General features: G+C 38.6%; 1 protein-coding gene across 11 annotated transcripts in view; it reads left to right on the plus strand.

Moving 5' to 3' along the window:
• Positions 1-25,639, plus strand: part of PMCA (plasma membrane calcium-transporting ATPase 3) — a 216,114-nt gene that overhangs the window by 116,856 nt on the left and 73,619 nt on the right. For all 11 annotated transcript variants that reach the window (XM_074102739.1, XM_074102745.1, XM_074102744.1 and 8 more), the window contains one exon: positions 4,630-4,837. In XM_074102739.1, coding sequence (XP_073958840.1) covers positions 4,681-4,837 — 157 coding nt within the window. In that variant the 5' untranslated portion in view covers positions 4,630-4,680. The remainder of the gene's footprint in view (positions 1-4,629; positions 4,838-25,639) is intronic.

Genomic DNA, 25,639 nt, shown 5'->3' on the forward strand with positions numbered 1-25,639 from the left:
AACGTCCGTGCTCCGGTTCCCTTTAGAAAGCCTTTCAACGCTTACGTCACAGTAATTAGACCAAGGACCTCGCCATTCGTGCCCACAAGTGGGTCACCGTCGCAATTCTCTGCTAACTTGGCACCAGCCGGCAAACAATCTTGATTGAAAGTGCCTCTAATCGGTTGCTGTGAACGGGATTAATAGATGAGACATAAATACACGTGGCGGTATACATCGCACGCAGGAAAACTTGCTTTATCACCGTGTGCATAATGGCAAGGTTTCCACGTCTATGTGCGGTGAGAGCGTTTGGTCGTACGTTCGTTTTGGCTTGATTAATGGAATTGAAAGCAAAGAGGCTGCGAGCGAATGGTTGGCTGGCTTGGATTTTGGATGTTAAACAATGAGGCCTTTTATTCGCCGGTGCTAATTCGTGTGTTTGCGTTGCGCGTCATTTATATTTAGTTTGTCTAGTTCCTAAGCGCAAAGGTGGGGGTGGGGATACACTGCTTTTGATGTATCAAAGTCTCAGTAGATCGATAAATGTTTCAGCTCAAGATTTTTGGAATGACGTGTATTAAGTTTCTGTAATATGTAACCATCTTCTTCTAAGTCACTTTTGTTGACAGAGTGGTCGTCTTCTTTGTATAAGGATTAGTTAGTAGTGAAACTTCATGGCGACTTTCTTGGGAATATAGTGTGGTGGTTCTTCTTGTCTTCCACACTGCAGAGCTGGAGTCCGGAGCTCGGATTAGAACCCTTAGTCGCCTTTTACGACACTCACGGGAAGAGATCGGTCTGTCCTACTCTAAAACCGGGCATGGCACGGACAATTAACCACAGTCCATAACCAATTTTGTAATCAAAGGAATTTGACGTAAATGAAGACTACTATGTAATTTTCGGGAATTCCCATGGGATTTTAATATGATGGTTGAATATCTCCAACGGCCCGACCTAGTTCACGCGAGCCTGTTTGCCTGTTGTTGTTAAGTCTGTTTTCGCAAATGTTAATTTCGCTTAGAAGAAGCAGGGAAGCGACTTCGAAACAATTGTCTATTCACTCGAGACTGAACTTGGCGCCCGAACTAGCAACTCCACAAATGAAAGTGAATGAAGCAACCAACATATAAACTTCTTCACATTTATAATCCTAAAGCGTTATTCGAAACCTCCCACAAATCATTCTAGACGTGAACAGCATCTATAAAAGAAACAAAGCTTATTATATCTGGAGGTCAGCTGCGACAGGTTTAGTCATAGCGGCGATGATCCGCCTTATAGCGACGGGATAAGGTTCGGTACTGTGAAGTAGCCACTAGTATTAGTAGCCGTATAACCGCCATGGTTTCAGTTAGTTGTGTGTGATGAACGATTGAATCGCGTGTTTTTAGTGCTATCTTTGCCACACCTGCGACTAGTGCAAGCTGGGTTTATGGAAGATAGCTAGTGCTTTAGCACGAAGTTGATGGCTGGGAATTGATATGAATGATCGCGCCCTACTTCTAATTAGGATTGCCTTCGAGCTCTGATTTTATCGGGCTTCGGCCAATGATGTAATTTGATAAAGACGAACCTTAAATATAGAATGTCTATGTATCGTTCTAAAGAAATCACGCCCCTTATGTGTCTCTTGATAGTTCTAAATATTAAATACTTCTGGTGTGCATTATAATTAATTTGTATTCGTTGTTATATTTTAACTTACTAACGTCACAAATAGTTTTTTCATCACACTTGCTCGTAAACAGTGTCGAAACATGCAGGCTACCTTGGTTGCAACCCCCCAAATAAAACCCTTGACCTTTATGTGCTTGTCATGAAACCCGTGGTCGGTAAATGAGTCATTGCCCGTACTAATTTGGTTGTCATGAAGCCCAAGGTCGGTAAATGAGTGTGATACTGCATGGCGTGCTGCTGCGCCTGCAGGAGCGCGGCGCGCGCACGTCGGGCGCATGGTCAGGCTGGGGTAGGGCGGCGCGGAGGCTGGCTCTGCCAAGAGCGTAGTCAGCGGTATCGGGAAAAAATATTAGTTTTTCTTTTACAAATATACAATTTTACTCGCAAATGTGATGAAAAACATTGTATGTCGCACGGGCGACAAACATCGACTCATTAAAGCCCTCAGTCTTCGACTTCGGGCTTCTAATAGACTCTCGTTCGTAATTCCTTGTTTACCGCCCTTAAGACACAATGTACTATATTGTAGCAACTGTCGGACGTTGACACAAAAAACGAAAGTAACATACAAGTCTAAATTTATTTGAATAATTACTCATGAAACATTACTCAATTACTGAAAATCTTACATACATATAACTGATATAACTACCTAACCTAACGAAAAACTACGTTACCTTTATTTATTAAGTTTCCAACCACTTCTAGCTGATACGTTATGGATTGTAAGTTTTTACAGTCTAGCCTAGCAGAATGCATTTAAAAACCAAAATTAAAACCAGTCATAGCGCATGTGCGGTTTACTATCATTTGGCAAACAACGTTTAACAAATGATCATTTCACAAACAAGGTTTCACAAACTATTCATTTCACAGCCACTTGCATATCACAAATGATCATTTGATAAAATATATTTTTTTAGTTTTTTTTTGTAACTTCACAAACATTTAATCATTTGATTTATTCGTTATTTTAAAAATGTCCATTTCTTAAGGTCGCAGTTCTATCTAACCTACCCAACCAACTATCAAAGTATCGCAGTTCTACAACCTAACATCAGCAGTTAATAAAAATTATTTACTGGCAAAGTAGTTACATAACATTTAAATCGGTAGGATTTGGTTTACGTGGCTCGTTTTTGTTTCGCATTTCTTAAGGTCGCAGTTCTATCTAACCTTACCCAACCAACTATAAGTAGACAGTAGTTAATTTTTCTTAAGGTCGCAGTTCTATCTAACCTTACCCAACCAACTATAGGTACTGACAGTAGCTATTTTTTCTATGGGTCGCAGTTCTAACCCAACCTAACCTACTGTACTGGCAGCAGTTCGTTTTTTCTTAGTCGCAGTTCTAACCTAACCGAACCAACTTTACTGGCAGAAGTTGGTTTTTCTTAGGGTCTCAGTTCTAACCTAACCTATTTCTCAACCAAGTTAACCTGAGCTACAGGCACATCTAAATTATACATGAAATCACATCAAATGATACATGTTATTAAATGTTTTTTTGCCAAACGTTGATTTGACAAACGTGGTTTTGCCAAATTACTAAAATAATAAATGAATAGTTTGCCAAATAATGATTTGTTATATGATGGTTTGTCTAATAAAGAGTTTGTGAAATGTGGTGTTATAAAACGATTAATTTGTGAAACAAAAGTTTGCGAAACGTTGTTTTTTAAATGAATATTTGTTGAAACGTTTGTTACCAAATGATTGGATACCCGAACGTGCAACGTCAAAAATCGCACTCAATAGTTTATCCCATTATTTCTTTCTTTCGCAGTTTCATATTAAAAATTACAATCATCTAATTTTTCTCGCTTGCCTTCAGGCTTTGCTTTAAACAAAGAGGCATTGTGAGATACACTTTGACTTCATCTTATTATGCAAACAATAGTACTCAAAAATTCTACGCTTTACCAGCAATATAATTCCCCGTGTGTATAGTACGTTGTCTCCACAATAAAGCGTTTAGACTGTCCCGCCTGGTAAATAATGCATGGCCGTGCACCGAGGCGCGAGATAACTTTATGGGTAATATACTACGTTACTTCCTTTGCAAGTAAGGCTGTTAAACTTGGAGCGGAAGACACTTTTTGTTTACCACTATTCAGATGAGATACTTACTGGTATGGCAGTTAAGTATAGGTTGTGTGTGTTCTGTTCGGTGTTGATAGGTCTAGAGCTGCAAGCAATCATAATGTCACACTAAAAAATTCAATCGTCGTATATACCTAGTGCCATCCACAAAGACGCGTGATTTTGTCAAAATTAGACATTAATAACATTGTAATAAGAACCACGGCACGCGTCATCGTGAATGACTCTACCTATACCTGTGTGTGTTCCTTAATGTGTCTACTTTAATTATCAAACTCAATGACTAAACCGGGACACCAAGCAAAAAAATAAAACAGGATATTGTATCGACATTACATGACACAAACAGTCGGCCATTATTTAATTGTCCTTGCAGTTAAGTAGTAAAACCACTGAACGCTTGGTCGGTGCGGGTTTTCTTTAGTCTATTGCATTTTATGTATGTATTTTATTTAACTACTGGGAAGCAATATAAAGCGTCTCTACGTAATTTAACTTCCCTGTTTACGAGTGTCAACTATTGCTGGGATTAGACCTTCACTCATTTTAAGGCAGTTTCTTAAAGCTACTGTCCTGTCCGGCAGTCATGTGTCGTTTCATGGGCTGCTTTTCAGATAGATACGTGTCACATTTATTCGTGGCTTACCGGATGTATCTAATACCTACTAATTGTTGCCCGCGACTCCGTCTGCGAAGAAATCTTATGTCCTTCCCAGAGTATCAAATTTTCTCCATACCAAATTTGATCTAAATCGGTTCAGCGGTTTAAGCGTGAAGAAATAACAGACAGGCAGACGGACAGAGTTACTTAATATTAGTCAGGATCCACCAACAAAGATAGGTTCAAAGTTGTGTTTGTTTCAGAGTTAGAGGGTAGTCGGGCGTGGTGCGGGCGGCGGCCGCGAGCCCGGCACCATGGCGACGGTAGAGGGCCGGCCGGCGCAGTACGGCGTCAGTCTGCGGCAGCTGCGCGAGCTGATGGAAACGCGCGGCGCCGAAGGCATGGCCAAGATCAACGCGCTCGGCGGGCCTCAAGACATATGCAAGAAACTATATACGTCGCCCACAGATGGTGAGTCTAAGTTTCAGATAACGGCTACAATTGGCGCTCGTTGGAGCCCGGATGATTTCAGTAAAGATCAAAACCAGCAAATGAAAGACCAGGTGTCACCTGGAGTTCGTTAGTTAGTATTTGCCTTAACGTCTAAGAATGCGTCAATTCTCATCTAATCGCTGAAAATGTGGTCCCATTAAAACTTGACCAAGATCTGACTAGTAGTGTTTGATAGTCAAAATATCACCAACGGGACTTATCACGCTAACACACACGAGTAATATTTACCTAGACAACTACTCGAGACCACGGCCACTGCAATGTTGCCGAAACGTCGAGGTAAATATTACTCGTGTCGTGTGTGTTAGCGTGAAAGTCCCGTTGGTGATATTTTGACTATGAGTGAAAATCACGAAAGTTTAAAACGTTATAGTAGTGTTTGAGTTATCCTTAGTAATACTAGTAATTGATTTCAAGTTTTTGTAACTTAGATTAGTTACCTACACTGAAAAAAATACCGACCTCAGCACGAGCCAGCAGGTGTAATAGAAGCCCAATAGATAGTATGTTGGTATAGTCATCTTCTGCTAGCCCGTGCTGAAGCTGAAGGCACTGTCTTCAAAGTGGAAAAAAAAATTACATGGTTTTTTGGCAAAAGGTTTTTGGAGTCGGTTCAATTTTTTGTTATATTTTTTTTATTGATACTAGTAACATAATTAGCGTCGGTATCGGGTAATAGACCTGAGAATAGGGATCGACGGAAGACGAAAATAATCCTAACACACCGAGATATTATTTTAACGATCACAGAGAACCGCTGAACCCAGTAAACCTGCGGAATCATTAAATTCATGTAACGTCTTAACCGTGGACATAACGGAGTTATTACCAATAAATCCAATAATTTCACGACATCCAATAACACTGTACGCTTCGTGTAAAATAAAAACGCAACATTCATGTTCAGTACGGCATAGGAGGATCAGCCCTAATAAATAGTTATCGTGACAAGGCTTATTACGTTTCTGTAACGGGGCGTTTCGATAATAGTCTTCCGACGTCACTGAATTTCAAAAAGTTAGTATCTGTAATTAAATCCAAAACATCGGTCCGAGAATAGCACTCCTGTATCACTCGTTCATGTCAATCGATTGCTTTGGTATTAAAATTGTGAACACAAACAATCCATCCTGGCGCTCTCATCAAATTGGGCATGTTCAAACAATACGTCAGCCTCGACGGCGACCTTGCTTCTTTCCTATCAAAAATAACACTATAAACTTGTCAGTGCTGTCACATTGTAAAAGTAGTAGATTATATTTATTAGAATAGCATCGACCTCACTCTTCGAAGGCAAGTAAATAAATCTTGTCCTCGTTTATAGTTTGCGTTACTGTAACTTTATCAGTGAAATTTTCCTGAAGCATTGCGACAATCTTATGTACTCTGTCGAGTATATAATTTAATTCCATATTGATATTAATGCTATTCAGTTCACGACATCCTTGCGAGGATAATGGCTTCGGGCAGTCGATGACTCAGTTCATTGTCCTCCTCAATTATCTATTAATATTTGATGTAGTACATATTTCACCACTGAATTCTACTAAACGGTTAGTTTGTTATGACTATTTGTTCAATGTTCAATCAAATCGTTAAATTATTATATCAGTGTTTGTAACTGAACCATTAGTCTTATTTGCACTTTCCATTGGGTGAGAATGGTGAGATAGAGTAGAATCAGCGAATCGTGGCAGCAATTGCAGTTTATCGTAAAAAATAGTAGCAAAAGTTGAAAACGTCAAAGAGGAAGCCCAGTTAACTCAACACTAAACGAATGGCGAGCACATAACACATTTGTCAATCTTGTATGGCGCTAAGTTCGTGGTTGTAAAACGATATAGTACAAAAGTAACCAGCTGCTTTTGATGCTGACTGTACGTGAAAACTTAACGCTTCTCGGATAGGTTTATTTGATTTTGAACCGAATCTTCCTAGTGCTATTCTCCCATGGCTTTACGTCACATAGGTTTCTACGAGTACTAGCGCGCGTCATTGATCGGCACAACGCAGATTGACAGTTCTCACAATATTTAAAAATTCGCCTTCGCGCCAACCTTGACCTGCGCCATTGTCAATCAAACTCCTGAATAATCCAACTACTTTGTGTGTGCAACGCGACTCCACGTTCAACCCCCCCATCTTGTTTCCGATCCGGTTAAACTAGTTAATCTCTTAAAAATTTTCTGTCCGGACGTAATAAATAACCCTTTCGAACGACCCAAATTCAACCCACCCCTAAGTTCTAAATATAGCCCATCCAAAGATTAAAGTATTAAACGTCCGTTCCTCCAAATTTATTTTGGGGTCACACATTGCCCAATCGTCAATGTAACATCTCAGCCGAATAAGTTTAGTGTTCGTTTTCACATTTTTGCTGGGTGGATAAGGTAACCGCAATCGACGGGAACTGACGCGGGCTTATCCCCCGGAGATGGCCCGTCCCGAACGTGCCTATCGCGTCTCCGAGGGAAAGAATACGTCGCCGGATTTTATCTCTGTCTGCCCTGATGACGGATATTCGTCTGACGTCCTCGTGTAACATAACTCTTGGCAATCCTCGGTATCTTAATATCTTTATCAAGCTCTAATACACATTTGCTTAAGACATGTCTCTCTTTTCACGTGCTATCTTTTTGCTACACTGTTTGTGTTTGATTAAATACGCTTACAAAATGTCTGTGCGGGAAAATAATGTTGCATTTGGCACCGTCCCCGGACGATGGTCTGGACAGTATTGCACCAGTGATACTCGGGAAGTGTCGATTCTATCTACGATGCTACTGCTTATCTAGGCCAGTCGGGACCGACCCGCTATCTACCCAATATATAAGTATACGTACAATCGTCCGTGTAATGCTGTTAACTTAATTTGTAGTTACATTTGAGAATTCGAGATACGTAAATAATGTCAAGTTCACAGACCCGTTTAGTATTAACAGCTGATACAAATAACCTAAATTGAGACGTTATAACAATGAACAGTAATGCCAAATTAGCGTCTGAAAGTGATCTTAAACTCAGCAATAGGCTGCCAAAGCAAACAGGCCTTATTGAAACTTTTCATTCTGTAACCGAAGGCGCACAATCGCGGGAGCGAAATTACCATTTGCAAACGGATTCGCTAGTGGTTGGTATTTAAAGGTTTCAGTTGAATATCGCGTTAGCTCAAAAAGTCGCAGCTCGTTAGTTTCAAGCCTTGCGTGACCTTTGCGTTGGTTAAAACGGCTTTAAAATCAGCGTTGTATAATTTGATGGAACAGAATTTTATTTCATTCATAATTACCTAGTATAAATTTACTTTAAAACTTTCCTTTGACCGATTTGCATTTTGTTATAAGCGTTCAGGTTAATATTGTGCGAACGACGCCCGACTCGCTCGTCAAAAAGTGATTAGCGTGGTCTGACTAAGTCGCTTTAGCTTCTGGAGCTCAAGTAACGCCCATCCCGTTCACATTGTCACGTTGAAAATAGAGGAATCAAAAACCGGCCAAGAGCGTGTCGGACACGCCCGAAATAGGGTTCAGTAGACATTACGAAAAAAAAATAAGTAATATTTTTCTAAGGATTTTGTATTTTGTACGGAATATTCAAAGTTTAGGTGTATTTTATACCTTAGGCTGCTATTTACTCTACTAATAATTCTCAAGAAAACTTAACCGTTATAGTTTTCCTTGTAAGTTTGATATACTTACTACCATCCTGTTTTTTTTCACCCACCAGTTTTAGATTTTAAAGGGGGGGATGCTCGATTTTAATGAAAATTTGCAATTTAAAGTTGAATATTTTGCAAAAATAAATCACTGAATCGAAAAATCGTTTTAGCAACCCCCTAATGGTTTTAAAAGACCTATCCAACAACGATACCCCACACTGCAAGGCTGGATGAGAATTAAAATGACACCCCCACTTTACGTCTATGGGACCATTTTATCGGCATACTTTACATATATATTCGTGCAAAATTACAGCTTTCTAGCATTGATAGTCCCTGAGCAAAGCCGCGGACGGACAGACAGACATAGCGAAACTATAAGGGTTCCGTTTTTGCCAGTTTTTTTCTTAAAAACCGAAGACATTCTCGCCCCATTCGTATGGGTATCAAGAGGGGTTTAATAAGGAAATTTAGTAGGATTTTTATGATGGCTCGTAACATCTACCGTTAATGAGGTCACGCCTTGTTCGCCATTGTTTTACGGTCGACATTTCGAGCACTGTTTGATTTGGACTAGGGGCGTACTTAATTAGAATAAATGCCCCTGGGTTTACAGTTTTAGAACTACTTTGCTGACGTGGACTGATTAAATATATCTTTAACGTCTGTTAAGAACATAAGACAATGAATCAGTTTGAACTGCCCACCCTATACAAGGTTCTGTAAATTTAACCGACAGGGTTCATCTTGATTAGCTGCTCGATTCTAGTCGCATCTGTTATATAAATGAAGCTGTACTGAATTAATATCTGTTTGCTTCAGTTGAAGCCAAGTGTTCAACTGAAACAAACTTCATTCGACCCTGGTTCAGTTCAACGAACCACAATCGATCCTAAAGTACATTACATGCTGTGAAACATACCGCAAACGCTTATGAAAAAATATATTATTAGCTTACGACTCGTACTCGTATTATCTTATGATATCGTCAAATAATCCATTTGCTCGAAGGAATATGATACTGTTCACCTTGCATTGTATTTTACTTAACCTTTAGGATTTACGGGATCTTTAGGATCTGTGGTTCCTTTATTGAATTTATTATATAGTGTAGGTACGTATTAGTTTATTATTATTTCTCAACCTCATGCATCATTATCATCATCATAAACCGCAATATCTTCACCAGTATGATTTAAGCAATTAATCCACTCTCCAAAATCACATGTCTAGTAAAGTCAAATAAATTCATTATAAATATATTTTGTTTTTGATCCATTGTGTTTTTCAAACTTTATGTCATTCAATACCATTCTACTACTCTGATACTGATACCTACTATGGATGTAATTGATGGGTAATTCCACTACCAGCTGACGTTACTATTTACGTCGACCCTCATTTTATTTGCATCTCTAAACCATTTTTACCGCCGTTTAAACGCTAATTCTACCAAATAAATTTCGTTCGATTAATTGGTCTCAAATCAATCAGCAATGAATGGAGGCTCCGAGACTGAATTAATTGTAATCCATTACGCATGTGTCGTTAAATAAATCTCTTTTAATCCTTACATACGTTGTAAATGTCAATGTATCTTTAACCGTCTGTCTGTGTTCGTCGGAACATCTAAACTAATCTTCATCATTGTCAAATTTCTACAGTTCATTGTGTCGTTTATCATCATCATCAGCCGGAAGATGTCTACTGTTCAACAAAGGCCCCCTCCCCCCTTAGGACGCCGCAATAAGGACAACTTACCACCTGCCTGCATGTAGGTACCGGCTACTCGAAACTCTCGCTATTTCGTAGATCTCGATCCACCTAGTGGGAGGACTGCCAACACCTCGTCTTCTGGTTCGTTAGTGACCACTTGAGAACGTTCTCCCCCTCCCGTAGACGATGTCGTTACAAGTCTTTAAATCAAGTGCTGTAATATAATCATATCCTCGGTAATGACATCGCAAAATTTATGAGACGTTGCATTTATAAATTCCAACAAAAAAAAACTCGTGTCACCCAAAAGTAATCTTTGCACAAACAAAACCCCGAGAATCCTAAAGCTTTTTCACAACACGTTAACTTCGGACATCAACTGCTCTTATTTACGTGTTTTTAGATTCACTTTCGCGTGGCACCACAGCCCATTGTGACTGATAAATTCGCTGTCACTCGGAGCGATGGAAACCCTCGCGGTACAAGGAAAAATGGCCCTACTTGCTCCGTACAGACTTTATCTAGCGAAAATATTCTTGTTGCTCATCTCTGCAATATTACACTTGAATTCAACGAATTTTGATTTTCCGACGTGGAGCTGTGCCAAATCTGCCATTATCATTTGAAAGTTTTCTATGACTAAATTAGAGTAGCTCGATTGGGATTTAGAATGTACTGAATAACTTGGATAATTTCCATTAAATAATTGTTATTCGATTCTTTGTGCAATTAGTCGCTGAAGCCGCAATATAAACTGTCTATTCGAGTGAACAGGCCCACCTGTATTTACGGACAATTTATCAAAGACTTAATTAAGAGCCCAAGGACTACTATAAATTGTTTCGGTACATTATCCTATCCATTAGCTCGAAGTTATATTGGATTTATCGTTCGAAGTACAATCTAATTCCCAAATGGAAAACTCCTAGGGCAACACCCAGCAGATTTCAAAATTGACCTGGCAATAATGACCCCTTTGCCTGACTGAGTGTCGGCACTAATCATGTATTTTACTTTTAAAAGCTTTTTTTTTGGATTAAAAGCTCCACGCTTGAAATTGATAGGACCTCGTACTGCAAAATAGTAAAAGGACGGAATATAATCCTATCAATCTGATACCTCATCTAGTCAACGCCGATCGCATCATGAGCTAAGTGGGACCTGTGGAAACTGGAATAGATCTAGATAGCGAATACTCAAATCGCATTAGCTATAATCGAGGGCCGATGTCGAGCGGACGTGTGGCCCGGATGAAGGCCGCGGGGCGACTGAGGGAAGGGGGGGCGAAGCGAGGCGTTAGCTCTGACGTCATCGCACCCTAGCCTCTCTGTCCTACCCTCATACGTCTGATCTTGACAGCTCATACAAATGATACGCCGTCACGTCGATCTCTGAACGTGACCTATTCGAGGGAACCCTTTGTTTTTTTACGCTGATGGTTTTTTCATTGCTGGTGAAATTGCTTTCCGACATAGCGACAGGCGAGCTTTGTATGGTACCACACTGACACGTGGTACGGCCGGTAATGTTAGCTGACAATGCCGCGTTCTAAATTAATTATGTATTGATAGAGAGCTGAAGGCAACTTTTTACATAATTTCGCTTAGTAAGGTTCATAGTTTTTAACTCCCGCCCGACGCAAAAAGAGGGGTGTATCTGTGTGTGTGTCTGTCTATCTGTCTGTCTGTCTGTCTGTGGCACCGTAGCTCTTAAACGGGTGGACCGATTCGAATGCGGTTTTTTTACTTGAAAGCAGGTTTTCTAGCGATGGTTCATAAACATGTTTTTTCAAAATCGGGTCAGCCGTTTTTGAGATATTGAGCTTTGAAGTGACAAAGTCGGGGGTTTTCCAACAAACACACAGACACACATAGCGGTCAAACTTATAACACCCCTCTTTTTGCGGGTTTTAGTATCCCAAATTCAATTTAAAATGCAACAGTATTCAATCAAGCCGTTATCTTCTACATCGCTGGATAGTGACACTGCGCACTGCCGCGCGGAAACTCAATGATATATTCCCCAACTGACAAGCCGACCACATCACTAGCATCCAATTTATCACCACGAACAGTGAAACTACCTCTATCGCGTTTAACTAAAGCACAGTTTACACCTTCACCATTATACGCAGTAAACGGTTCCGCTGCAAGTGTTTACGTTAAACAACACCGACCAGTAATACGAGCGATTATGGTGTAATGTAATGTGCATAACTGTAACACGGCAAAACCATAATAAACAATGTTGCACATTACGTTGTTACAATAGGTCAAGCTTTTAATGTAGATTCTGAAATGGCAGAAAATAAACTAGAGCGAGAAGAAAACTAAAACTGTCAAAACATGTCTCATGTTTGAATAGTCTGAACTCTATGCGTTGGATTGTATAAACAGAGATTTGAAAATTGAAAAGTATTTTATTTTCATACATCAGGATATGACGGGCTATTTGAACCCGTGCTAGATTTGAATTTTCTTCACTGGTATCATTTGCGAACTGCAGTTTTTATAATGGAACATGAAAGATTCATAAATTTTGCTCAGCACGAAATCTTTACACTTCAGTTGAGATGAAGTCATTATTCTTTTCTTTGTGCCAGCTTTTTTCTGGATCTCAGGCTAAACTATATTCAGTAGTGTATTCTTTCTTGTTACTAATTTTTGTTGCACCCTTTTTCTTATTTAATATATGCTCAAAAAAGTATACATATTTTAGATCACTATTCTAGGAAATATCTTTGATAAGATATAATTTTTTAATTGTATTGCTAGCATGCTTCTCGTCATCGATGACTAATTTAAGATCGTGACACTGAAAATCAGTCACACTTACGTCATCCCTTCACGAAAGGTCATCGCGCACATGAGACAATAGTTCTGTCATCGATGCTAATCGATCGTGGCATTTTTATCTTCAGATATTATGGAGATTTCCCTGCTCCAGCCAGCATTTATGAATAAAGTATACTTACGAATGCATTTCTTTTGATATTTATGCTATATACTAGCTTTTGCCCACGGCTTCGCCCGCGTGGAATTCGGTTATCGCACGCTGTTCACTCGGGAACTGTGCATTTTACCGGGATAAAAAGTAGCCTAAGTCACTCTTTGGCCCATAAACTATCTTTATGCCAAAAATCACGACGTTCCGTCGCTAAGTTTCGACGTGAAAGACGGACAAACATACCTACAAACACACACACTTTCGCATTTATAATATTAGTATGGATGGATTAAGATTAGATAAGATTGGATGGATCTCAGGCGTAGGACGTTCACTGTTGGACATAGGCCTCCCCCATAGACCTCCATTGCAGTTGCTTCGGTTGGCAGCGATCGATTCGATTCGATTGAAATGGCTATTCAAGTACAATAGATAAATTTTGTACCTATTCGATCGGTACCGCGAGATTAATGTCACAACCATATTAAGATTTCTATTTAGTCGATATTCCGCGGTGTTGCATCCTAAGTTTTAATTACTGAACATGATACTCGTACCATGGCACGTTTTACATTTTAAGAAGCACAGGAAATCTAAACTAATTTAGATATGACCTACGTCTTTTAAGTTTCAACTGGTATTATATACAGAGTGCACAGAAAGAGAGCTTTACTATGGAAATAAAGAAAACTCTTTACAACATTGTTGTCGAAATAAATAAACTACTTACGTCTGCTCAAGAAATACGTCGTTAAACTCCCGCGAATAGATGACATTTATAAAATGAAGTTAAAGGAAACTGGATAAGGCTAGATTTGTATTAGAAACTCGCTATTTCCTGAACTGAAGCCAAACTGGCGCCGTCGATATTTGTAATTCGTTTGACAACTTTATCTTTGACAGGAACTCGGTCATGCTAAAGTTAACCTGATTTTGAACTAAGCTCGGAAGCAACGGCAACGTTACTCGAAAGCCCTGTAATAAATCAGTTTCATTCCCTTATTTATATTTACCTAAAGGATAGTCCATATTTGCTTGTGAATTGCAGCTGAAGACTTTTGATGTGGCATCACACATCATAATGGAAATCTGATCAGCATGTTTTAACATTTTCGCTGACATCTGGCAAACCAGAGACCAGATCAGGTCAAACGCCATGTGCGTTCAAATTTCTGTAAAATTATGACAGCGTCACTCACTGTACACATAATACATGTAATGTAATGTCACATAATACAATAATATGTGTTGCCATCACTGAATGTGTTACTGCAACACCTTATTGTTGGGTGGATCAACTATTTCTTGTTGTTATTCTGTCCTATCAGCGAGGGGGCAAAAGTAGAACAGTTTAATAGAAGAAATATTGTGTCACATAAAGTCACATTATACTAACATGCTTATTAGATGACCAATTTATTATAGAAGGGGCTTAAAACTACCACAAAAATGCATGTTTTTTCAAATTTTAATCCTATAAACTTACGGCTTAAAGAGGGATTCAGGAGACCGTAACAATAGCAACGAGTGACTAGAAAAAGTCGATCGACCCTGTTAGTTGCTTCTTTAAATTGACCTTGATTCTTTGATAGAGTTTTTACGGATCAAGTACAGATCATTTTAATGAATTTTTTTAACAATATTTCGTGTCGCGTAAACATTTTACCAACATTTGTTTTGTTTTGCTTTCGCGTAGAATAAATCAAATTTTAATTTAAAAATACATTCGCGTTTAAATAACCTCAGTCGCGTCCGTTGCGCTTGGTTATTGTTTGTATGTTTTGTCTCTGTTTAAACGTGTTTATTTCCGAACGTTTTGTCTAAATGCAATTACAAAATCTAAATCGTTTATTCTGTAGGTATTTTTTTCTTTATGACGCAAAGGGCACTTTTATATGTATATCTCTTTACTAGCGCTTCTGGAAAGACCATTATTGAGAAAAGGAATGCATGCGCAAGGGTCTTGGATTCAGCACGTCATTTTAAATAGAGATATTATAAAAAAAACTGACATAAGCCCTGGTTCCTGTAGACGAGACCTGCCTGACATGTGGCACATAGGACAGGATATATAAATTAATAATTTAGGACCAAAATCCTTCCGGTGACCAAACAGAAGCCTTTTAATTCTGACTGACTGTCAGGACCATTTCTGACGTATGTTAACCCTGAGTTAAAGGCATGCCTCCTTTAATCTGCCATGTTTACCAAAACCAGTCGCTTTGAACTAGCGAACCTATATTTGTGACCAGAATATCCGATGCAGTTCAACTGTTTTAACTGCAGAGACCGAACGGCCCGCCTTTAAAATTTGTATTCACAGAGCCAGTTTTGATAAAGTACAAAGAGCACTAATTGGAGGACTGTTTTCTGTCTGTATTGCATGTTATGCTCGCATACTTTACTTACAATAGAATTCATAAAATGTACTTTCAATAATTTTTCAATAAAATTATAACGTGAAATTATTTAACTTCAGGAGTTCTACAGTTTTATTTGACTTTGTTAGACTATGTTAAACTTGAAACGTATTGTTACAAAGACTGAGGAAATAATACTGAATATAAAGAAGCGAAAATATCTACTTTAGATCCGGAAAACCGTTACGCAACCCCGGTACTTAAGGGATAGCAAACTCTAGAATAATTTCCTAGTAAAGAATCCTCTCCAACCGTCCCAACTTGGCTTCAACAGCACTCCGACGTATTAGCTAATTCTTTATCGGACGTAATAAAGTCAAGGTCGAGAGTCCATCCAATGACATCATAAGGAGTTTATCCAGCAATGCTGGGGACCTTAGCAAATAAACCAGAAATTTATGCCGCATCGAGCCCGACGCCGCATCCGCTTCGGCCTCGTTTTTGCCCTCGAATCAATTCGACGATGACGTCACCCCCCCCCCCCCAGGGAGCGGCACCATACCCCCACAACAGGGATATGGCTTTTCCCTACTTGCATATTAGCTTTCTGTGCTGCCGGTCGTGTAAGTTTACGACATTTGATAGTCTGAGCAAAAAAAAAAAACGTTTTATAAGTTGAGAATAAAAGATTACCACTTCGTTTAAGAAAGGACCCGGCCCTACTGTTTCTATGTAGCTTCACATCTCCAAAAATTACTTGACGTATCAAAATTAATCTAGTCATAATCAGCTAGTAAAGCAAAGAAACATTTATCATATATTAATGTTTAATCTGCTTTCGTAGTTGGTTCGTATTTGCCAAACCCGTGAGCCCTCGCAAAGACAAACATTTCCAGCACGGAACCCTAACTGAACCCTTCAATACACAAACCGCCGTGTCCAATGAGTCGGCGGGAACATAAATAGCCGCAATGATTTAGGCACAGCAGACGTTCATTAGGCAATGGAGGAAACATCAAGCATGAAACTTTACAAGTGTGCTAGCTAACTATAGCACCACTAACGCAGAAACAAACCAGGTACAAACGGTTTATGATTGAACACACGCAGGTATTCTCGTACCTCCTCATATTAATGCTCGGATTAAAATAAACTTTTGCCCAACGAAAGATGTACGAGAGCGAGCTCACTTCCGAACGTGTTAAACAAATAACCAAAATGTTCTCAACATACATAATCTTCGGGGGAGCGTTATTGAGGTGCTCCATCATTTTATTTACAGCTCTTACAGGTTAATGCGGTCTGCTCGGTAAACTCCGGGAAACAATCGCGTTATTTTTAACCGGTTCATAAGCTCAATACTGCTCGCACGCACATTATTACATCCACAGACTGTTCGGATCAACTCCAGTTACTTCCGTGACTCAAAAGTTCACAGTCCTATAGTGAAAACATAAACTTTGTTTCTTCCTGATCTGTTGATACAAAACAAAACATTATTTTTACAATGATCGCTCGCCATCAATTCCGGTCTGAGTAAACTACCCGCTGAATGATCCATTAGAATTAGAATAAGTCGAAGAGATTTATAAAACTTTGTCGGCGTGCTTTGAATAATTCCCGTAAATCCTGCTGTGCGTTCCGCGTCACGTCCGTTACAAATTGAACCTTTGAAAAGCTCCACAACCCTGTAGGCATGAAAGGGATTCCAGCAAACATGGATATTAATACGCTTTAAATATTCACTACCGTTCGTTAAATTTAACGCGCGATTAATTTAAACAATAGGTAAAAGTTACATAACGGCATGACGTCAACATGCAACCCTGAATTAATTATCTGCCGTCATGTCATAACGCTTAATAGGCACAACAAACGAGATCAACGGTTTTACAGCGTCAGTACACGACCATGTTAAATGTGCCCTAATTGCAACAAACCCGTAGGTGACAATTATGGACGTGACCCCGGACAAGAGTCAATTGGCGCACCGAAGTATTAAAGTTGCCGTTTTAGCAGTTGGCCCATTAGTCACACGATTACTAATGTTACTGTTAGACACATAGAAACGAATTCCGAGACACGGATCGCGACGTGCGAAAATAGAACACGGGTACTATGTGAGTGAGCGCCCTGTGTGACGCCGGCCGAAACGACCGTCCCGCTCTATCCTACGACCTGGACAATATAACTTTCCTGTTCCATCGCGTTCAGTTCATTGTTTCGCAGCATAGCTGGCCGGTGTACTGAAATAGGTCGGGAGCATCCGAAACAGACCGCTCTTGCTATCGAAAACCACCGCGAGGTCACTGCCGGAGAATTACAGAATTAAGATTCCGACTGATATATCTTTAAATCACTATTCTAATGTGACATGCTACTGTCGCAATATTATCATACCACGTCAACAGTTAAAATTATCTATCCTCTTGGGTATCTTATCGTTGAACTGAAGCACCGTCCGTCGCACACCGATTACGAGAAATAATATTTTCATGTCCTAATAAATAATCTTAGGGTTCCTTACTATCACCACTCTAACATTCGCGTTAGCCGTATTAAGCAATCAGCAGATTGTTTTCATAACTGTAGCTCGAGTTGCCTTACATTCGGGCATGTTTACTGTCGTCGCAAAACAAAACTGTATACGTCTAATGGACGGCATTAAATATGCTCGAGCGTAATTTCTATTCTCTGGTAATAATTTTCTTTATTTCACTGGATTCATGATGGTGCAGACGTTAAAAACATTTCACTGATTAGAATTTTGTTTGGTCTTACATGTTTTATTACACTGTATAAGACCTTTTTTTTATCTAAATAAGCCTCAAGACTCGAAGCTGCTAGTGTTACTGAACAGTTGCCTTCTTGGTATCTTAATATCGTCTAGAAATCCTCTGTATTTCTTACGTGAGACAATGTCCAGGCGCCGGGAGGTCAATTTTTCGACGTCCTTCGAGCTTGCGGGGAGTGGCTAAGGGCACTACGTTTACTGCTTACACAGCTAGATAGCCGCTTGCTTCCACACAGTTTGATTTATTTATCACCACTAGCCGGACTTGCTTTTATTCAAAAGTTTTCATGAATTTTACGTTTTGGCTTGTCTATTTTTGGCTACGTGTTTCTAATAAGACGTGTCCATTTTTCTAGGAATCTTCAGCCATAGCTTACTTGGATCTTGGCTCATTGAATCAAGAAAATAACATCAATGAATCGCATGTGTATGTTTAGGTTATTTATTCTCAACCATTGTACCCATGGCATTGATATTGGCGAAGGGCATGAAGAAGGTGCGGTGATCGCTTAGCACTGGTCAGTCCAAGGTGATGAACTACATGACCTTGTTTACGTAAATATAAATAAGTTTTCTTAGATTAGGTTCGAGATAATGTATTAAATCACATCAATAATGAATTTTCCCCTGAAACAGAATCTAAGACTGTTGATAAAATGAGAATGCGAGTTCAAGGTCGATTGAAACAAACGGATAGAGGTCGAGTTGTGTGTGTGTGTGTGTGTGTGTGTGTGAGTATATTCATTTGGTTTGACCGCACTGGACGAAATGCTGAAACCGAAACATTACCTTCAAATGTAATTTTATAGGGTGACACTCTTTATAGGCTATCAACATAAATTAGAAAGATTCCATTAGCAATAGAAATAAGCAAAACACACCCCGTAATATTGTTACAATTTGTACGATTGAGAACAAAAAGTCCCAAATATTCCGTTAAGTGTTAAATATGGATTTTTGCCTTTGCCCTTTGCCAGCTGAAAGGCGTCCCTTTCTGGTAAAATCGCGTGGTTTTCATGAATTTTGATGAGTACCGATTTCGGGTCGCGCCTACGGCCTAGGCCTCCGATAAGGTTATCCCTGCTTCACGCTTGACGTTTTTACGTTTCAGATCTACAACTTATGATTTTTATTGAATCGTATTACTTGTTCATGACTGGTATAGATACGTGAATATTAACTTATTTGAACTGTAAGGAAAAAAATTGACACTTGATGTAATTTTATTGAAAGAATGTTCAGTATGTCCATGGATGTGAAATAAAATACTTTGGATTTCGAAGGGCGATTCGAAAAGGAAGAGAATTGGCATCAGCGGTTTTCCGCTTTAAATCTGTACTTAAATATGACAGAATACTCCCAAAACTTGTTCAAAGCTTTTACGTATAGCCGCCTTGATGTTCGTCCAAGAGAAGGGTATCAGAAAAGAAACTAGACATTTCGTTCAGTCGATACATTTTATGAGCTCGAATATACTTGTGAAATAAAATCAATGGTACCTACCAACGTTGCCAAACCTCAGTTAGGCTCGCTTTGGCTTTTGCCTCGCCCCTTCGCGCTGTTGCCAGCGACCAATTTGTCAGGAGCCATAAGAACTAAATCACACTATTACAATTTTAAACCGGCCAAAGTTTTTCTTAAAACATTTTTTAATATTCAGGGTATTTAAAACGGGCTATTCGATTTTTTGCCAATTTTTCTTTCAATATTGTGAACAAGGTGGGTAAAGTATGTGAATTAAATTTTAATATATGTATATATTACATCATATATTCTGGTGAATTCAGGAATGGTAATAACGTTATTTATCTAACTAATTGGAACATTTATTATTTTATTATGATTAATTATGAGTAATTTCTCAATTATACGGTTTTGGTAGGGTGCCACTTCCTAAGTTTGAGCGAATCAAAGGACTAATTATGAACAGAGAAATGAATGAGTTGTGGACCAATGTTACTGAGTTCCTGGAGCAAGTTGGATAGGAAAAGATAGGGATGCCAAATTGAAGCTAACTGCTGTAAAGGAAACTTTGTGGATTCTCTTGTGGATTACTAAATTATTCCAGCTTGTTAACTCCATCCCTATGCAGATCCATGTAGCAGTGACCTCGGCTATGCTAAGTTATCTTTGTCTGCTGCAGTTGGACGTCGTAATGTTCTTGATAGGAATACGTTTCGAGTTATAGTCTCTTGTGCATACCACTATAGGTCGTCTTCTACATTGGCATATTCGCCATGAGGTGCAAAATCTCAAGAGTAATAATTTTATTCATATGATTCATGCTAGTTTCAACACGGTACCTGAAGTTATATCTGCAAGCTGGAACACTGCAGTGCCATCTATATTTTCTGCTAACATGATAACATCGCTTTATGACCTGTCTCTTTCCGTCCAGTCCAGAGTAAAACAAATTTAATGGTGGTGGAGATCTGCAGTTCTGCACAGTTTGTTTTTCTTTGTTTATATATTAATCAGGACAGGAATATTTAAACTAAATTTTGATTTTTCAATTTCGCACATCCAAAACAGTGATCAAAACAGGAATAGATTTGTGCAGCTTTGCATCTAAGCAAGATTTATGGTATCTTTACATTATATGATTGAGATTAATAGGCGAGGTGTCGATAGATCCGTATTAACCCAGATATTCATAGAGCATAACGCCGCAATAAATCTTATATGGCCAACGGGCTATAAATCCAGATGACCGTTCAATACTTAGACCAATGGTTAAGATGGTCGTTACTTAGCATTGCCAGGAAACTAGCGGTTTGTCCTTCGATATCAGCAAATCCTCTTTAGTATCTTTATCTTATTATACCTATCTTGTTTAGCTGTTTGTTTCGACCATGACGTTGATAGTAATACTAAATAAATATTTCTGTTACATATCAACGCTTTGATGTGTAGAAATTCTAACAGTTCATTGGCTCCCAGTCGTGCCCTTTGTACGAAGCAAGTAGGAAGCTCCGACATTCTGGCCGCGTACCGTTGGCACACGCGCCGGCACGATTAATGTTGTGCTCCTGCTTACGGTACCTACGTACCACTACTGTTTGTGTTTCAGTTGCCCGTTCACTACGGACTATTGATAAATGAGAACTGAACCGAAATAATTTATTATCTCGCAACACATTCTAGTATTCATATGTCATCGGTGCATACATATTAATAACAACTTTGAACTAAAAGAATTTATTTGCTCAAGAAGAAGATTCTTTTAGTTCATTGATATGGACCGCCGCAAAGTAACGCCTGATTCAATAAATTATTTATAACGACTTTGTTCGTCTTTAGCCAATCGTTTCGTATTTAGCTTCTGAAATTTTTGATTATTATTACTTAATATATTATTAATCATTTTCCCTGAATCATTGGCCTTCCAAGTTTGCGATTGCAAATTGCTCCTACATTTAACTTTTTTATATGTACTGTTGTTGAAAAAGATGACCAATTGGAATGATTCGTAAAACTTCCCAGGTCACTTATCTTCATCGTTACTTTATTTGCTGACTTATGTATCATCGGTACCATCTTTATGGTGTGTCCATTGCATTTTGCAACGGTGCTTGCATTTTATGTCACTAAACCTGTTATTTGTCGCGCAGTCCTTTTCGGAGAACCCTGCTCTTGTTGGCAATGTTTCTATGCGTACATTTACTTGTTTGTTTGTACGTTATTTGGAAAGCTTTAGCCTTCTAACTCCAGACTTTTTTTAACGGATGTAGTACTTAAGACCTAGGCGAGAGGCAACAGTTGTGATTACGGAAACTATTTCACCAAATTTTTAAGTTCTTTAATAATTGCACTGTAATTACTCTTTTTTTTTCTTTATAAAGTACGCGAGGGCTTAACGGCAGTATTATATATAAAAGTATACACATATATATGTCATACTGTCACGATCATGATAATAATGGAAAGTCCTTCTCGGAATGGGTAAAGTAAACGACAGTTGCAAGTATTGTCTACTATCTTCATCTGCAAAACTACCGCCTGGAGTGCTGAGACACCCATAAATATTAACTTAGTCATTTGTAACTCCCACTGCTACATTGCTAGGCAATAGAGTTCTCAAAATGAGACTGGCTAAGCCATAGTTCTCACACGGGCTTACAAATTAGGAGGTTAGCCAAGAAAGTATGAACTCCTATTCGCCGAAACTTCTTAACTACATTCAGCTACGCGAACTGAAGTCAAATTTTCCAACTGATGTAACTCCGCTAACAAGATTTGCTAAACCATAAATAAGTTATTATCTTAACCGTCACCTATTAATTAACAGGAATGTAATATTTGATTACTTCCCTGCCATTTAGGGCGTACGTAGTTATACTATGACAAAGCAATTACAGCTCGCAACTTAATTATCCAGGGATCGCGTCGTGTCACGTAAAGGTGGCATTTACCCTGAATTAGGGTTGGCAAAAATAATATCCAGGAGAAAGTTCTGCACGAGGAAGGAAAGTTTTACGCACTATGTGGCTATTGCGATAACGATAGTATTCTTTATATTATGTGTCCGTGACCGTGCGTTGCGACGGGCATTCTGTGTAAATTGCGACTTTAATGTTTCAATAAAGTCGAAATAATTTACTAGTTTAGGTTTGTGCAATTCGGGAAGTGTAAACTTGATTAAAGGGATCTTTAGGTACATATAATAAAACCTCTTACAAATCAAAAATCTTTTCTCAGTCCAACCGTCAATCAACAACGCTCAAACGTAAAATGCTCTGGAAATAATTTCGTGAAATAAAAATTCCTCTTCGTAGGTTTTGTAATCGTTCGAAAGCTATAAAAACCCGAAATACGCAGCCCTATCTATTCACGAAGATGCTTTTATTAGACACTTACAAGGAAGGCGTCGTAAAACGCTCGGAAAACCTTAATTTGAAGGGCATTCGTATCGACTCCGAACGAAATTACATTATTATCTGACAATAAATACTTTTCACGCCCAAATTAATCTGATGATTCGTTTTAAATTCAGATATCTGACCATTCAATATTGATTGTTATTTAAGTTAAGTCGGTCATTATTCTTGTTTGTCTGTAATATTTGTTATCGCAGTATAATCATGTCATCGGCATAAAATGTTATTTATATTGTCATTCCTCTGCGAAAACGACTAGATGGCTTAGTATTTTGGGAACCTGACTACAAAGCTTCAGGTTCGGTTGAAAATATTCGGGCAAAATATTGATGTATGGAAATAATGAATGCAATTACATTCGTAGCTGCATTCTGAGCTTAAGCTCTAGAGTTTTGGATGTTTAATATGTATTTAAGTATAGCTTTACTTACTTCAGGACAAGGTTAATTGGTGTAAATTGTCCTGTGATATTTGTCTATTTTATTCCTACCACTGTATCCATTTTGCGTTATAGATACGTTATAGTATATTATCTAATCAATCAATATTTAAATTGTATTGGTGATATAATAAAATATCTTATTTATTCAGTACCTAATACCGCAACTTGTCGCTGCGGCTACTTGATCAAAAAAGCTCTCATTAATTTTAAACAGATAGCATCATCAATCCATAGGAACAGTGACAAACGAGTCATAATATCCACGTGTCGCTTTATAAATAATCATAACCATCACGACACGGCAAGGAATCGGCCGCATGAGCCCGTGACGTGCACTTGGACGTCAATGCGGTCAACGTGACGTCAGATCTTAGAGATAAATCTATTTGAGAACTATGTGATGCTTGATGCTTGTGATACTTTGATTATCTATATTGAAGAAAAGTCCTTACTCTTACAAGATCGCAGTTCAATACCGATATATTGGAACTTTTAGATAGCTATCACACCAAAGCACAATTTGTGATCGTGATTGTATATAAGGAACAGTTTAAAACTTTGAAAGAATTTTAGAAACGAAAATCGCAAGCTTACTCGTACCAATAGATGATATTGTTACAAAACAGAAGGTGTAAAAAGACTTTCGTTCAGGAAAAGTTAACCTGGTATGAGAAATAAGGGTGATGATCTGGAAAATGTATAAAGGAAATGAGAGACAGTGGCATTTGCCAGTTGCTCTATCTATCCCAATCTGAACGAGACTGCAGGAGTCACGACGAGGATTCTCTGATATAAGGTCAAAATTGAATTATTCTTTATTCGCCCTCTTTCCAATCAGTCTGCTTACGCTTGAAGGTCATATGACAAGCAATCCCACGTATGCTCGGTATTCATACGTCCCGTTGTATGTTACGACGAACTATTCTAGTCGAGACACTACGTCATCACATCTCATAAGAATTAGAGAAAAAGCTTACTCTGATTATAGTTTATGAGTTCTCGTGTTGGTACTGTGCCCACAGGCCCCAGAGCTATTGAAAGCTTAGAATTGACGAATGAAATAATTACATTATGCGGACGATTATACTTTTTCACGTTGTAAGCGCTTAACGGACGTCATAGATGTCTAGATTATTTCAAAGCGTCGATTTTTTCTCTTACGTTTTGACGTTATTCGTGTAAACGGCTTTGTAACTGCTGTCGCCCACTTTTTCTTAAAATTGTCTTGAGACTTCCGGCTTTTGTTATGTGCAGTTATTGTACTTTTTCATACGGAATAATTACGCTAGGAAACGGGCTACTGTTTATTAGTATAAACGTAGCCCGTAGTAATTCAACCTGTTTTAAATAAGTACTTATGTTACCTTAGCTGTTGGTTTCTTTTCTTTTCGTAAATTAGCTTCCTCTAGAACTTCTATCTCCATTTCATAGGCTGATAAATTTAAACGTTTCATTTATTTCACTGTGCAGTTCAGTAATTTATATTGACCCGAAATTTTGCCTGCATCTCTTGAAGTGCATTCTGAATGTGACTCGCTCCTTAAATTGGATCTGACGTTAGCTAAATGGGATTGAACGGTGCGGCTGCGCGTCGTAACCGAATCAAGGGTGAAAGCTTGAGCGGGTTTCAAGACGCTCTGTCAATAGATGAAAAAGTATTTTTTAAAATTTTCATTATCGAAACGATCGAAGGTAGAAAAATAGTTTGAAAACTTTTGTGTTAGTGTTTTTGGGCTTGATGATTAAGTTTTTTTGATATTAGCAAAATAAACTATTTCATTTCATTTTTTAAAATAACATCTATTGAAATTAATCTCGGTTAATGGACTATATCGCAAAGACTTTCAAGATGTTTGAGTAACGTAGCTACGGCCGGCCTCTGTCGAAGACTTCCCCATCCCGAGTAAAAATGATTTATGTCTGAATGTTCCTTGTCTATATCATAAAGAAAACTGAAAAATTTCGGCTTT

The sequence above is a fragment of the Choristoneura fumiferana genome, chromosome 19 (assembly GCF_025370935.1).
Source record: "Choristoneura fumiferana chromosome 19, NRCan_CFum_1, whole genome shotgun sequence".
NCBI lineage: Eukaryota > Metazoa > Arthropoda > Insecta > Lepidoptera > Tortricidae > Choristoneura > Choristoneura fumiferana.